The 16,553-nt window shown below is 41.6% G+C and overlaps 1 protein-coding gene across 3 annotated transcripts in view; it reads left to right on the top strand.

Moving 5' to 3' along the window:
* The first annotated feature begins 5,647 nt into the window (after nt 1-5,647).
* Nucleotides 5,648-16,553, top strand: part of RCAN2 (regulator of calcineurin 2) — a 98,465-nt gene continuing 87,559 nt past the window's right edge. For 2 of the 3 annotated variants that reach the window (XM_074861413.1, XM_074861411.1), the window contains exons 1-2: nt 5,664-5,781; nt 16,067-16,293. In XM_074861413.1, coding sequence (XP_074717514.1) covers nt 16,069-16,293 — 225 coding nt within the window. In that variant the 5' untranslated portion in view covers nt 5,664-5,781; nt 16,067-16,068. Of the gene's footprint in view, nt 5,782-16,066; nt 16,294-16,553 lie in introns of all 3 variants that reach the window. The other variant, XM_074861412.1, reaches the window with a different exon arrangement.

Raw genomic sequence — 16,553 nt, 5'->3', positions numbered from 1 at the left:
CAGGCCATTTATTTAGGTGTCTATATTTAGGTACATGAGTTTGAAGCGTTTGGCTTGAGGTCACATAGCTATGGCTCATTGCATTTTTTTTTTTATTTCCATTTGGGTCACAATGGGCAAGTCACTTCTAATAATTCTCACCACAAATCTAAGAAATAGCAGGAGAGGTGGTAAGAATTACTTACTAAATACCATCATGATGGTTAGCACTTTCTCAAATACATGAATTTTCCTTCCTGGAGAATTTTAGTCTAAAAAAGTATAAATCAGTGCATCAGAAAGGTAAGACAGTATATTTAGAGACTGAACTGAGGTTCTGGTTAAACTGTGCTCATTTCCTGGATTTTATTTGTCTGGCATCTTTGTCATTCCTTCTATAAGCTTATGATCATTTTGACAAGCCAGATGTTTTAGCTTCCCATATTTTCATTGGGTAAATCCTAGAAACCAAGTGTTTCTACTTGTTAACACATGGCAGCCAACCACAGTTTGTTCTGGAGGAATTTGAGCTGACATTATCAGTCATGCTGTTGAATTGTGACTATACCTCCAAGACTGCTTTTGAATTTGCATGGTAGCTTGCACAGGCCTTGCCCTCAGTGAACCCATTATGAAATAAACAGTCTAAGACTGCAGAGAGAAGATCACTGGGAAAAGGATATAAAGAGGGAAAGACAATCTTTTAAAGAAACAAGAAAATCAGTTTCCTTAACGTCGTACCTCTGCAGCTTGTCATCCCTCTACTTCCCAATGTGAGGTGCTGGTAGCTTTGGTAGCAGGTATACACAAAATCAGCAATTCACAGCGTGCTGCCTTCATTTTGCATAGGGATGGTAGCTGAGAAGAAACAGCATCGAAAACAATAATCATAAATACCTCACGTATTTCAACAAAATTAAAACCTCCTTGACTTTCAGCATCCTCATTCAAATGGGAGAATTTAAATCTGGACATAATATTTCAGATTTGAGAGAACTGCACTTGTACTTTAAGGACGTTATTTGTTACAAAACAAAAAGCTTTTTTTTTTTCTTTCTTGAAATGGAGATTGTTTTAAAAGTCAATGAAAACCATTTTTCCCCTTGATCTATCATGCATCTAGGCTAAAAAAACATCTCTCGGTTAAAAATATTCTTTAACCAGAAATTGGGACATGGCATTTTTGTTGTCTTCAAAACTGAGGGTTAGCTGTAAGATAATAAAGCTCTATTTTGTGGGACTTTATGTTGGATATGGAATTTTTGCAATGTCAAATCAAAAAGACTTTTTTTTCAGACAACTCTCACTCTCAGAAGCAGACAGAAAATGTGAAGACTTTGTTCTTGTTCTCATTGCCTTAAAAGACATAAGCCTCCTGTTTGACCTCTGTCTGACCCTGAAGATGCTTAGAAATAACGGGGAGCTACCAGAGAGAGGGTTTGGGGAGCAACAGAGTGTAATGCAGGGGCTGTCCCACTGCAAGGCTGTGAGTTCAGGGGTTCACAGAGCGGTGCCACAGGTTCTCGCTACTTGCCTGACCCCCACATAACAGATTTGGGGAGAACTGGCATCCCTGTGCACAGCTGAAACATGTGCTTCTCTGCATCTCCAAACCCCCAAAGAAGGAAACAGCCCTGCTCCACGATCAACCTGCTCATGGCATATCACGTGCAAGGGCATTACAGGCACTGAAATTTTACAGCAAGTCAAGGATACTCTCCTCTTCTGCAGCAGTTTTTCATTGGTGCAGTTATTAATCTTGCACCCAGAACTGTGCAAAATGCTCTGTAGATTAGAAAAAAAAAATGGTCTTTCCTTTGCATATTTTTATTTAAACATCTGCAATACGTTGCATCTAAACTGCTTTGCAGTTGCTATACACATACAGGATGGAACTGAAGAGGTGTCAAGGCAATGTTGTCTCGCTGTACTGAGTGACTGGGTGATAAAATAGCAGATGAAATTCAGCGGTGATAAGTGCAAAGTAATGCACATGGAAAAAATAACCCTAATTATGCATACATAGACACTGCTTCGAGCTATCGCTTTTGCTGCAGATCTGGAGGTTGAAGTGGAAAGCTCTCTGAAAATGTTAGTGCTGGGCTAGGAAGTGGTCAAAAAGGGGAACTGAGTGTTAAGAATTAGTAGCTTCCCCTTAGATGACAAGGGGACCCCCAAAGTCATAGAACTCCATCACTCATATGCTCAGGGTTCTTGAGTCCCTTGGCCATACAGCTCTTGCCTATTCCAGATCCAGCAAAATTCAATAGCAAATTTAGTAGAATCAGTTTTAACGAAAGTAGAATTTTCTAGTAAAATTAGAAAGAATAGAGAAGATGGTGATAAAGTTTCACACTGGAAACAGAGAAAACCACATCAGTTTGAAAGAGGGATAGCCGAAGGGAAAACCAATTAAAGCCTGGAAAATAATGATGGCAAGAAGGTCAAAAAAAAATTTTATTTACTGCCTTCATAATAAAGAGGCACTTAATAAAACAATCAGGAAGAAGACTAGAAATAGTTTTTTCACAGTGAAGAATTACCATGGCACAGCACATTGTGGAAAGAAAACCACAAATGGGCTCACAAAGAGCTAAGACAAACTCCTACAGAACAGGACCACTGGCAGCTACTAAGCATAGTAGCTTGGATACAACCCTGAGTTCCAGAAGTCCCTACCTCACCAGTTCATGGAAAATTATCAGGTAAATTGAAGAATAATACATGGTCTATTTTCACACTATTTTACTAAGCATCCAGTCTTGGCTGCTGGAGACAAGATACAGAGCTAGATGGATCCAACTGTGTTTTTATATTCTAAAAAAGTAACAGAAACAATCAAGGGTATGCTAATACTGACACAGCCAACATTAATTTTACTTGCTTTATCCACTCTAATCTCCAGACTCAGCCATTTGCAAAAAAATCATAATCCATATCTGGCCAAACAAGTTGGGATTATCCCAGTGAGCAGAAATGTAAAAGAAGCAGCATTCATTTCTTGAGAATCTACAGCTTTTGAGACATTACTTACTCATTTCTTCTGAAAAGAGAAAACTTTGTCACCAAAGCTCCTGCAAAGGCTGCAGAAGTGAGTCAGTGTTTGTATTTTGATGATCAGAAATCAGCATAACATAGGGGGCCAAACTCTTTTGGTTACACTACTTCAGTTGTGTTGAAATTCACCGTGGTTTCTTCAGTACATTTGAGAGGCTGCTTTTGCTTACAGATTAAATCTGGAGATAAGAAGCAGGTGCAGACTGATGATGATGAGCAGCTCAGGATTTGGATGAGATGGGCTAAGCCTGTGCTCTGAGATATCAGTAACAAAACTCCCACTCAGTTCTGTGGGAGCAGGACTACAGCACTGCTTACAAATCTTGCAAGTAGCAGCTGTTTTATCACCTCCTTTGGTATCCTTTCCAGAATTTCAGCTTCCTCCAGATTTTGGCACTCTACAGCTACTTGGGTTGTGGGAAGATGCCCACAGCATTTAGGAAGCACAGGGTGCCTACTCGGGCTGCATGGCCTGAACAGCACTGAGGCCTAAGGGGGTAAATGGTGTGACTCCAAGGAGGACGTTCTCTCAGTTGCTCTTACTCTCTTATTTTTGCAGTGCCACATTTCCGTGTCTAAATAACATATTATTTTGTGACCTTTCCTAATAGAAGTCTTTCATGCTTACAACAGGGGATATTTAAAATCCTGCAATTGTTGCCGTTCTCATTATTATCTAACTTCAAGGACATTTTTACTGCAAGCAGTAGAATTTGGGTTTTTTTCTCCTTCATCTTAGCAATAACATCTGCATGCGTATAAAACCCAAAGTACTGACTTAGGCATTCCTGATCTTTCCTGAACATAGATTAACTTGCTTTCATAACTGTAGAGATTCCCAGTTTACTACATGGAAAGCATACACTAGGGCAACTTCATCACAATGAAAATATTCTTCCCCATATGAAAATATGAAAAAAACCCAACTTGAGACTGGCTACTGTGAACAAGACATAGTTAAGAGGTATGGGGTAAGAAGACACGACGAAGTTTTAAAACATAAAATGTGGGACAGGAAAAGTGCAGTGGATGTTCTTCCTACTCAAAATATTAAAATAAGACAACATGCAAAGAGAACGCATGTAAATGGAGACAAAAGAAGATATCCTACCAGGTTTAATTCTTAAACCAAAACGCAATCCAACAAACATACCATTTGATTTAAAACCAGATTAGTTTATATTGTGACATCTTTGGCTCTGCAGTTTGCTTTCTCTTCTGCGTAGTGCCTAAAGCAATAAGATCATGGTCAGGGATTTGTCTTTTAGGCATAAGGATAAACCAAGAAATAGTAATTAATTCTATCAGTTACCTATTATATATTAGGAAATAAAAGTAGATATGCATCAAAGCATAAGTCAGTCCTTAGTTAATGGGGCCAGGAAGAAACTCTGCTGTTGCAAGTACACCAATCTACAATGCATCACTCTTAGGCGTTTGCAGAGATGAGGTGGGATACAGTATTGATCTCATTCATTACAACAGTTTTTTTCTGCTATTATTGGAAACTGCTGCTATAAATGGCATACATCTTTTTATATATTTTTAACTAATGGAGAATTATTCCTTCCATGGATTTTTTTATAGGGTATTTAATAATTATATGGGAGCCTTCTAGTTCTCCATTATATTCTATAGATTTTCAAAGCCATCTTTACAGAAACCTATTTACATTTCAGTATAATCCTATTGATTAAATCCCTCTGTATTACATTCCAAAGCAAAGAGACCACAGAAAATCAGCATTAGCCTCTGACGCTTTGCAGTCTCAGACGTACAGCTGGAAGAAAGAAAATAGCCCTTCTTTTATTAAAGCATGCCTTGGGGGCATCTGAATGCTTTTTCTTCTTTATAAAATCATGACCGCGATCAGCCTTTTTCCACTGTAACCCTGACGTTCCTTAGGAGCCCTGCAAACGCACCTTCTGGCCTCATCTGTAATGGGGAGATGCATCTTATTCACCTGTTAGTCTGAAGAACAGATGAACGACTGGATCCATTCCAGATGGAGCTCACTTCAAGGGCCAGTTTGCTTATGGGTGGTCAGAAGTGGAAATGGCGGTTGGGAGCTCCTTCCCCCAGAGGCATTTAGGCTCTCTTACAAAATCACCACGGGGGGCATTAGGAGGTTTGTCACTAAAACCATGGTGAGGTGGGCTGGCACTGCGTGGGCATCCATCCCACCTCTTCTCTCTGCATCCCACTCCACCTCTCTCCACCCCATCCCACCTCACCTCACCACCTCCCTCCTCACCTCAGGGCAAAGGGGCCGAGACCCTGAGGGAGGGAAGCTTTGCCACGCACTAGTAACGAGGACACAAACCACCGTTTGGTTCCTACCCCTCCCTGGGTGCCGGGAGCGGCGTGAGACCCTCTCCCGGCTCACCTGTCCCCTCACGGAGCGGGAAAGGCCGCTGCCCCCCGCCGCTCACCGCTACCCGGCGCGCAGCGGAGAGCGGTGGGGGCGTGGCCAGGGGATGTAGGAGGCGGGGCCACTTTGCTCCTCGCATTCTTATTGGTGGCTACAGCCCGCCCGTTTGGGCGGGGGTGTTTTCCGATTGGGTGGCGGCGTCCCCTCATCCCTCCCGCCTTGTCCTCCACCTTCGCCTCAGCGGCGCGGGCAGGCGAGAGGTGCGCGGCGCTCGCTGAGGAGCCGGCGGCGCGGTGCGGTCCTCGGGGCTCGGCAGCGGCGGCGGCGCCAGGGGAAGGCGGGCGGGGAGGCGAAGGGCGGGCGAGCCGCAGCAGGTAAGGGCAGGGCCGCTGCCGCGAGGGGCTCCTTCCCCGGCGCGGCCGCCCTGTTGCAGCCCTGCCCCGCCGACCTGGCGCCGAGCGCCCGCCGCGGCGGGGTTATGTAACCACCCCGCCGGCTCTCCCCACGGCGCCCGCGGTCCTGCCCCCTCCCCTGGGCGCCGCTTTTACCTCGGGGCTCCTTTCACCGGTGGCTTTTCGGGCGCGGAGAGAGCCCGGGGCTTCGCCGCGGGCGCCCGCCATCCGGCGGGGGTCGGTGCCCTCCGGATAGCCCCGCGCGGGCGGCTGGAAATGGCGGGCGGGGGGAGGTAGGGGCGGGCAGTGAAGGAGAGCGTAGTGGCGGCTCGTCTGCCGGGACAGGTGGCTCGTCCGCCGGGGTGAAGGGGAGCTCGGTGAGGTGAGGGAGCATCCCCGGGTGGGAAGGGGGTTTTCAGCCGGGCGGGAAGCGCTGGGTGTCGGCTCGGAGCAGGTGGACGTTTGCGGTGTTGCAGACCTGTCCCGGCTACTTGTACAACTTCAGGCCGGTGCGCAGGAGTGCGGAGAAGCCCGTATCCCTGAGGGAGGCTCCTCCTGGGCTGCTTTTTAAAGTTAGCTGCGGCATCCCACACCGATGCGATTTGATGCTTATATAACAGGGCGCTCGCCAAAGTAGTTGGTTCCCCCCACCTCTCGTAGATTCTTTTGTATCTCTTTAAAATATTTTGGTCCCTTACTGCTTGAGTTTGGAGTTTAGTCTAGTTTCCTGAAAGGAAAATGTATGATAGGTTTATACAACTGAAAGAAATCATAAGAATGAGAATTGTAGTTTAATCAGGGGTTATGCTTTACGTGAGCTTCTGTGTTAGGCTTTCAAGTTCTCCGCTTACAGATTGGTTTGCTCTCTGTTGTTTACCTAGTTAGAATGGTTGCTCCATAGAAAAGGAAAACTTTCTATGAAAATACATAATTACTGTAAAGAAACTCAGCTGCATTTATTTTTGCAATAAAACTAAATTATACATTCACACATCATTCCTGAACAGATGGAAAACTGAATGCTCTAAGAATATAAAACAATCAGAAAAACTACAAATACATCACAGTAAACAAGGACAGAAGAAGATTTCCTATAGGTTATCAACTTTGTTAACTAGTAACTGGTACCTTTTTTAACATCTGGAACTGTCCCATTCTCCGTAAACTTCTGCGAAGGAGTAGTCAGCTATGTGATCTAGTTTGTCCTCTTCCAAATATTGTGGTGTGTATTCAGATTCAGTGGCTTGGTTTGTCATTGTTTGTATTGAAAATGTTTGTCATTGCATTGGTGTCCTTAATGTTTTTAGGTTATAAATTACTCGTGTGTACCAGCAGAAAATCTTTTTCAAGGAAACTTTGAAATTTTATTCCAAGTCATCATGGTGTCTTGAGGATCTTCTAGGAGTTAAACACTGTTGCATGTAGTTCTGACATTCATGGTTTCTTCCTTTCTTTCCTCCCAACAGGGAAAGGGAAAGTAGGTCTTGGTAAGAATTGGGGTATAGTTACGAATTTTATGTTACAAGCTGTAGGGCTATTAAATGAGTGTTCCACTGACCCCTGTGTGAGGTGACAGATCTGGCTGAAGGCCAGCGATGTTGTAATACTGTGTGCCCCTTATAAAACTGGCTCGCTTTAAATAGAGTAGCATAGAGGCCAGGTGAAGGTAATCAGAAAGCTTGTTCTGGTTTCTTTGGGTTTGGGGAGGGTTTTTTGTTCTTTGAGTACCTTAATGTTACCATGGTAACTAGCGGATGATTAAATCGTAGCCCAGCTTCTTGACCTTAAGAATAGTGCCTAAAATCTTCACACCTGGCATTGGCTGCTCAAAGTATCATCTTCCTATTGTGGAATGGGGCTGGAGTCTTGGCTTAGTAGGGCTGAGCACCAGTGTCTGCTGGCTTATTTTCTCCAGGGCTGGAGATACAGATTTCTTAGCAAGCTGATGCCAGCTGAGTTGCCTTACTGGTCATAGGATACATCCCTGGCATGGGAGGCACAGCTGAACCTTCTGAGCAATATGCAGGTCTCGAACTGCTTGAGCTGGCCAGCCCTGCTTTACATGAATAAAAGTGAATCGCCCCTTTGGATGTTAAAAGCTTCCAAAAATAGTTACAAAGTCTCAGCTAAATTTAATACGGCTAGAATGTCAATGGAAAGGATTAGAACATTTGGGATTTGCACCAGTTAGCATTTAAAAAAAAAAAAAAAAAATCCTCTTTCTCATATCTGCTGCTTCCATAAGAGGAATAGTGGAGATTGTCATTGTTTTTGTGTGGTGCTAACCAAATTGGAATTAAAATGTGAGTGGAATTCACTGTACTGGTAATTTTTATTACTTGTAAGGGGAATAGTCATGGAGGAGGTGGGAGATGCAGAGGTGAGGGAGGGACTGTATATGTGACTATAGTTTCTATTGTTTTTGGGACTGCAACAGTTCATTAATCCTGTTACATGAGGTCCTGTCCTGCTTTTTCTCATTAAGTAAAATATCTCTATTTAAGTCCATAGGACCTTCCCATAGTGAAGAATTAGCACCATGTAAAAATAATGCTGATCTCCAGTGCTCATATTGCAGAATGGAACAAAATTTCAGTAGGTTACTACTGTCTGAACTTCCCTGTTCTACTTGTGCCTTCTGCCAAAGTCTTCAGTGTGGGTCCAGCTGGCTTCAGCAGGAGTTGCATCCTTAGGCTAATGCTACAGAAACTGGTGTCACTGCTTTCATTAAGTCAGTGACTATTTTACGTAAAAACTAATTGTTTCAGTAAAATCTTACTCAGTGGGTTTGATTCCTCTTCTCCCTCCCTTTGAGTTATGGTAAAACTTGATGTTTGGGGTTTGTGGGGTTTTTTTTTTTTTTTCAGTAAGAGTAGAGGTGGAATCCCTACACTTTTTCTGGACCCTTCTAGAAAAACAACTGCAACTTTTTTTCCTTTGTTTTTTTCCAAATATTCTTAATTCCTGTAGATTATGGTTTCCAGGTTTGCACTCAGGACTCAATAATACTTTTAGTTTATAGTGATTATATTTAAAGCTTCTATTTGTAACATTTTGTTTGCTTTATTCTATTTTTAGTCATGTTGTTTGTCATGGCAAGCAGTGTTTAATAAAAAAAAAGTAAAGTTTCCTAGCAAGTTCAAGAGATATGTGCCTGTTTCTTGATGTCCCTCAGGGATTCTTTTTAAAAACTTAAGACAGGAAAATGGTCACCGAGGAAATGCCTTGTTAGTTTCCATAAAAACAGTGGATAAATCTATATGTGCTCGGTGATATATAAGGCACTGGTCCATTCAGACATTTCATGTGCTTAAGTTGTCTTAATTCAGCAAAATTTTAGCTGAAGTTCTTTGCTCTGTAGGGGTCTAATTTCATAACAACATTTACACTTTGGCTTTTCAGATTTACACTAAAAAAGCAATACTTTTTGATAAGTTTTTTCAAATAGAATCTTCAGTTAGCTATTGCTATGTGCCAGTTAATATAATGTTCTGCTGGTTTCTGTTAATTAGAGGTGTACCATGTCTAAAAATGGTGAGGTAACAGAATGAATCCTTAGCTCCCACCTGGAATCTCTACAGAGTTTTTGGTTACAGTATCTACAGGGCTGAACACTGACAGGACCTGAGCTGTTCCAGTGGGAAGGGTGTTTGCTTCATGTTTTGAACTGTCACAAATTACAAGCTCTTGCACCCCTTGACCACAGGAGGGTAAATTTGCAATAACTTATGTCAGTGTGAAGTGATGCAAATTGTGCATATGAATTGCACAAAAGAAGTGTCAAGGAGATTCCACGTAGGGTCTGGAAGGGTAGTGGCTGCTATGGCTTTCCAAAGGTTAATAGTACTGCACTTTTGGGGTACTCTAGTCTCTGTAAGGTATTTCCTGACTTGAATGATTGGGGTCAAAACCCTACACCAAATTCAAAAGTAACATGGGAATACAGACTACGTACGGGTCAACTTTAAATAAAGGGGATAAACAGATGTGGCAAGCAATCGGCATTAGCTGGAAGTTACATGAACTTAGGCTCAGCGGTATTTCAGCCTTCTAAAGAGAACAATCCTGCTACTGAGTTTACTAGGGTGGTTCTAATGAAGTTCTTGGTGAATGAATTTAACATCGATATTGGTGCTGGATGATGCCTTAGTGATACTGTATTATTTTTTTTATGTCACTGCCACTTCTCTTGAAATTCTGTATGACAACTTCTGGTATCTTAAGTATTTGAAAAATTTCCTGATTTGGAAAGGGAGATGCACAAGTCAGTTTGAACTCATTATGTTTTAAAATTAAGATGAGTGTGGTTTATTCTTATGTGGATGCCTTTGTGTTTGTTTTTTTGATAATATAAGAGAGGAGAAGTTAACTTATTTTGTCAGACACTCTGGAAAAGAAGCTCTAATATAAATGGCAATGTGATCCAGTGATTGTATTATAATTATATAAAATAACTTTTGAGTTTATTTTATATGGCAATCCAGTTCATGAATTATACACGATTTAGAATTAATTGTTTTAAGGGATTTGAAATGAAAACTTTTGTTCTAAATTAATAGAATAATTGGAAAGAGAATATTTTTTGACAGAGGACTGCCTGAAGCAGCTAGGTAAATTCAAAGAAGCCACAAAACACCTGAGCCATAAGTTGTTTGGCAGACATAATAAAGGATATGTAGTTATGATTTGTTTTATGCATGTGTAACATTATTTAAAATGCAGAAAAAGGTAAGATTTCCAGCTCATGACTAGCTGAAGATAATTTCTGATATGGTGACTTATTATGAAGTTCATGCAGATCTGTGAAAACTTGGATTATAATTTCATGAATGTTTTAAGTAGGTTAGTTGCTGAAAAGCAACAGTCCTGAATGTTGCTGCTGCCTGTCCATTCCCAGACTTGGCCCTCTTTTTTTTTCTGGTTGCTACAAATATATACACAGCCATGAAGTGAATCAGATAGTTATCTACCTAATAGAGTTAAACCCAAACTTTTTTCCTCAGGCCTGGCCTTTTAACTGAATCAGTTTGTGCAGTTGTGCCATGAATCAGAGCAGGAGGTGCTTTCTCCACTACAAAAGGTGGTGTGGGGCCTGTCTCTATGTAGGGAGGTGACTGGTGTTGGAAGTGAGAAGCCTGAAGTGCATGACAGATTATGTGGCATCTTTTGGCAGAAGTGTTAGTTTGTCCAGTCAGAGTCTGAGCTTACAGCCCAAGGGTTTGAAGTGTGCTGACAAATGTTGATTCAGGTATGTTTGTCCCCTCTGAATATCATTGTGCTCAGGCTCATAAGCATTTTATTTCTCTTGGGAAACATATATGTCTTTTATTAGTGAGATTTCTGTTTTAATTTTGCTGCTGTACTTAATATTGTGCAGTACATGGCCCTTGTATAGCAAAGTAAAATTTGTGAAACAATAGTTATTCCATACAGATGTTCTTAATTGTGCAGATCCCATCTTAAATTGGGCAGAGGATTTAATCAGGGTATTGTAAGTTGACTTGCTAGTGGAGGGGACACTGATCAGAATTCTGGGCACATCTTAAGTGTGAGAGAGGCATGTGCATGTATACATGCCTACCTACAAGTCTTGAAAAAGAGATGTTCAAAAAGCATGTGAGATGGTGACTTTCTTAAGAAGACTTGGCCAATACCCAAGCCCCACTGAGCAAATCTGTCTCAAAAATTGGCTGAAAAAAGGAGCCAGCTTTTTTTGTTAAAGTGTTCTAGCAGAGCAAAACTACTGCCCCATAATGTAAGAGTATTTATTAATTTCTAATCTCAGATGGAACTTTAAAGCCTATATATTGTAGAATCACCTGCTATAGTGTATACTTATCTCCCTATTGCCATCTAAGATGATTCAAAACCTGAACTTCATGGTTGTAACTTAAAATCCCATTGTTTTGTGGCTTGTCATAGTGGTTTTCCTTAATTCTTAACTTAAAAGCTTCCTTTCCTATCTAGTAACTTATAATATGGCTCTTCCAGGAGGAAAATAAACAGTTTCGTGAAGAAAGCTGTAGACTTTTCTGACTCCTGTCAATATATTGAGATTCTTTACTACTTTGCACACCCTAATAGCTTTGTTATGTATTGGGGAACAGGATGTATGAAATTTGTTAGCTGCCATGAAGTTATCTTTAACATTACTGTCATACTTTACAGTGGAAGCTTATTTATTAGACTAAAAGGTACATCTCGAGAAATCAGCTAATATAAAGAGGGATGTGTATGGAAAATAAATCAATGTCCTGCATTTCTTCTCTTTGCTCTACTTTGACTTTAAGTTACATTCAGTCGGCAGATTCTTGTTTTCTTATGTCCTAGGGCATACTTGCAGATCTTAAACTTCACTATTCCCAGCTCCACTTAATCGCCCCTCTTCTCACTTGAATGTGAGTGTTAATTCATAATCCAAATTCCTACAACTTTTGAGTATCAGCTTGTGTCATCTTTATCCTCTTGAGTCTGTTGTGTAAAGTTGGCTTTGAAACATCCCTCTCTGCTGAGTGGACTTGTCCAGCTTAATGCTTGTGAGGAAAGAAGGGTTTTACCCAGTGTGACTAAAATAGTTGGTATCTTCACTGTCTGCAAGTGGTTTGTCTGTTGTGAATGAAATACTTCATACTTACTGGCAAAAGCCTGCTTTGCCATGTAAATTATTTTTTGTAACATATTGGGCTTGAGGTTGATTTTCATAAACCTAAAAGCAATGAATCTCATCTTGTCACAGACTAGACGTGATGGAAAACACATTGGGAGATGATTGTATTTGGAGTAGGTGATCTGTTAATATTTTTTACTGGAGTGGTGATACATTCTGAATTTAAGTTTCTTACCCAGTAGTGGCTACTGTGAGGATTTCTTTATAGCATTTACCTGGGTACATTTACACTGACGTGTACAGTAATACTAAGCTTAAGTGAGTTGGTTCAAATACCAGAGGCAATATTGCTGTGATACTGAGTTCCTGCCACACTAATAGGTACTGGTGAAGCTGTAGCCATCTCCTCTGTCATTTGTTCAGAGTTTTTTTTTTTTAGTTAGAATTAAATTCCTAAACTGAAATTAGTTGGAGATAGTTGTGCTAATATCAGACTGAGTTGGTGAACATATGAGTGTGTATCTGATAGTCTAAAAACCTGTCCTCAGGTTGACAAGTAAAAAGAGGTAATTGCCCTGAGGCGTTCATACTGTACCTGCTTTCTTACAGCACTGCATCCTTGTTTGTTTTTAACCCGTCACTCATAACTTACATGCATAGCATACAGGACTAGGAAACTATTCTGGTTTTAGCTGTATAACATATTTTAGTACCTGGCAAAGGAGGACAGATAAGGTCCTGTGACCTATCAGCTCTCTGCAAATCATATGCACTATGAGTGGTATTGCTGTACAACATTTACCTCTGGACGAGGTCCTGAATTATCCTGGTCTGACCTCATGGTTCAGCCTAGATGACCTCTGCTGGCCCCTTCCAACCTTAAATACTGGCTAATAAATCGGTCTTTATCATGTGATTTGAGGGAGTGGTAAGTGTCTTGTCCCACACGCTGGGTTACGAGGGGGGTGAATCTTTTGAGTTCCCTGAGAGCCTGTGTGCTGGTGGAAGAGCTGGGCTCAAGGCAGGTTGAATCACCACAGTGACTCAGAGGAACAATTGTGCTGGTGACTTTATTAACTGACAGCTTTAGTGAATGAATGGAGACAATTTGGCAACAATCAACTGATAACTGTCTGGAGAACTAATAAAGGCACTTAGGCCATGAGACCATTTTCATAATAACCCGTCAACATTCAACCAATCGCAATTCAATTCCTACAACATTTATACACGTGAATTTATGTAAGAAAGAGAGAGAGCACAAAGAGGAAAGAGAAAAGAGGAGGAGGGGATAGGAAAAGAGGAGTCACCACCCTTGGATCCCACGTTGTCGCAGAGTAGCCGGCTTGTATCAGAAATAGCGTGGCCAGCAGGGACAGGGAAGGGATCTTACCCCTGTACTTGGCACTGGTGAGGCCGCACCTTGATTACTGTGTTCAGTTTTGGGCCCCTCACTACAAAAAAGACATGGAATGACTCGAGCGTGTCCAGAGAAGGGCAACGGAGCTGGTGCAGGGTCTGGAGCACATGTCCTAAGAGGAGTGGCTGAGGGAACTGGGGGTGTTTAGTCTGGAGAAGAGGAGGCTGAGGGGAGACCTCATCGCCCTCTACAGCTGTCTGATAGGAGGTTGCAGAGAGCTGGGGATGAGTCTCTTTAATCAAGTAACAAGTGATAGAACAAGAGGGAATGGCTTCAAGTTGTGCCAGGGGAGGTTTAGACTGGATATCAGGAAGTATTTCTTTCCAGAAGGGGTTGTTGGGCGTTGGAATGGGCTGCCCAGGGAGGTGGTGGAGTCCCCATCCCTGGAGGGGTTTAAGAGTCGGGTTGACCCAGCGCTCAGGGATCTGGTGGAGTTGAGAATGGTCAGTGTGAGGTCAATGGTTGGACTGGAGGATCTTCAAGGTCTTTTCCAACCTAGCTGATTCTGTGGTCTGTAGATGGTCGACAAAGACACATGTGGGGTGTTGCCTTTATATAGTCTTTTTTTATGCATGATGCAGTAGGTTGTTCCAGAAGGTTCTAATATTCTCTGGCTTGTACCTGTGCAGTTAGGTAAATTCTGCCTCTGGGCAACCACAGGAGGGAGGGGGAGAGAAACGGCCCACTGCCCCACCTCGGCAGAGCTCACTCTGTTTCTCCCCCACAGGGCATCCCACTGGAGTTGAGACACCCTCTTTACGAACAGTGTCTTGTTTATGAACAGTTTGTGACAGTAAGTGTGGACTCAGTGCTCAAGCTTCAGCTTGTTTTCTTGAGGACTTCTGTTGTTAGCCCTGAGACTTCAGCAATAACAATTACTGACGCTTCTGTAACAAGGTTACAGAATGATGTGCTCTGTCATTGGCCAAATGTCATTTCAGAGCAGCAGCAGGATTGAGGTTGTATGAAAGGCACGGGCATGGCAAATTAGCTCCATAATTTAGCTTTGTTTTACTGACATTAAGTGTAATAAGCCCATAGGGTTTAATTTTGGACGCTAGTCCTAAATAGTGTATTTGAGCTAATATTTACAACTATTTATAGAGAATAGCAAGTACGCAATAGAGCAAGGGCAAATCTGAAACAGATGAGCACACTGTGTTTATGTAACTCTAACTCCTTATGTTATGAGGAGAAAAAGCAGCCAATGATTGCATGTTGTTGTTGAAGGAAACAAAAATATAAGGGAATTAATTATTCCTCTGCATAACTTCTAGTCAGCTTGCTGGAGCTCTATAGAGGTTATAAATTGATGTCTAATCCACCTGTACTAAGGATGGATAAACACCTGAATTTATACTAATTAACACATAATGATAATTAATTGGACCTTTACTTACTCCCCTTTGCTCGTATGAAGTTTACTGTTGTGTCAACAGTAGAGATACTGTTTGTCTGGGCTTGTTACTTCTGTGCATCTTAAACTTATCTTTCTACTCTGGATTTGGGGTAAAGGCTCCCAAAGTCAGCAGGGTTTTCCTAAAAGATGGTGAGAATCATCTCTTGAGTCCACTCTTCCCTTAGCTTTTTTTATTTGTTTCTTAATGTGGTTAAGATGCAAACAAAGAAATTGCTAAGGGGCATGAAAAAACAGGGTACGTTCTGTCCTTAAACTCCAGAAAAATTTGGCTTTATTCTTTGTAATAGTGTTGTGTCTTAGTTGTACTGTTTCTGCAATGATTATGTGTTTGTGCTACTTTCCAACATGGTCTCTTTTCTTCTTTTTTTTTTTTTCCCTGAGTTGATGCCTGGCATAATTTGCAAAGTTATTTTCATTTTCTTCTTACTCAGTGCGTTACACTTTCTCTCTAAGCTGACTACAAGCTCAGAAGCACCAGTCTGCCTTCCCAGTAACAAACATGGTTCTCTTAAACCCAAATACAACCGTTTAGGGCAAGGGACACTTAAGTAATGCCTTGCTTCTGGCTGTGTTTAGCAGCTTGTGTTGATATGGTTAGGTCTTTTCTGTGCTAATAAATGAAACTAATGCGAAGTCCCTATTTGAACCTGGATGATACCGGTCTTAGTGCCCTGTTTCAGAGGTCAATTGTTGCCTTAAAATAGTATGAAGTATGCTTTCTACAAGCTAAGCCCCCAAACTGAGAATTTTTGGGTTAACTTGTGTATGTGATATTTTTAAAAGTGTGGTGTAACTGTGTCTTTCTTCTCTATGCTGCCAGGGATGAGGGGAGACTCATACTTCTTTGGAATGCGAGGCCTCGGTCACTATGGCTGCATCCCAGAGGATGGAGGACAGTTCTTGCTCTACTCTATAAATGGAGACAACGATTTAAAGAGGTGTTTTGCAGAGGAAGATTTTCATGAAATAATTGACTTCAACGATCTCCCGAATTCTCTGTTTGCTTGTAATGTTCACCAGTCTGTGTTTGAAGATGAGGACAGTAAGGTACAGTGTCAGTTTCCATATTTTCTATGCAAGAGAAACATGCCTTATATTTGAGCTTATTGCCATTTCAGTGAAACAGATTAATCTGTCTTGTACAAAGAAACTGGATCACAAATGTGACTACTTTCTGAGGTGACAACAACACTATGCCATGATGTTTATTTCAAGAGCTTAAAAGCCTTTTTGTCAACTATGGTGACCAAAACCATTTTTATTTTGTTCAGATTTGCATAATACTGAAACGTGGGTACGTGTCTTCA

The sequence above is a fragment of the Strix uralensis genome, chromosome 3 (assembly GCF_047716275.1).
Source record: "Strix uralensis isolate ZFMK-TIS-50842 chromosome 3, bStrUra1, whole genome shotgun sequence".
Taxonomy (NCBI): domain Eukaryota; kingdom Metazoa; phylum Chordata; class Aves; order Strigiformes; family Strigidae; genus Strix; species Strix uralensis.
The sequence above is the reverse complement of the archived record's forward strand: the minus strand, read 5'-3'. Positions and strand labels throughout refer to the sequence as shown.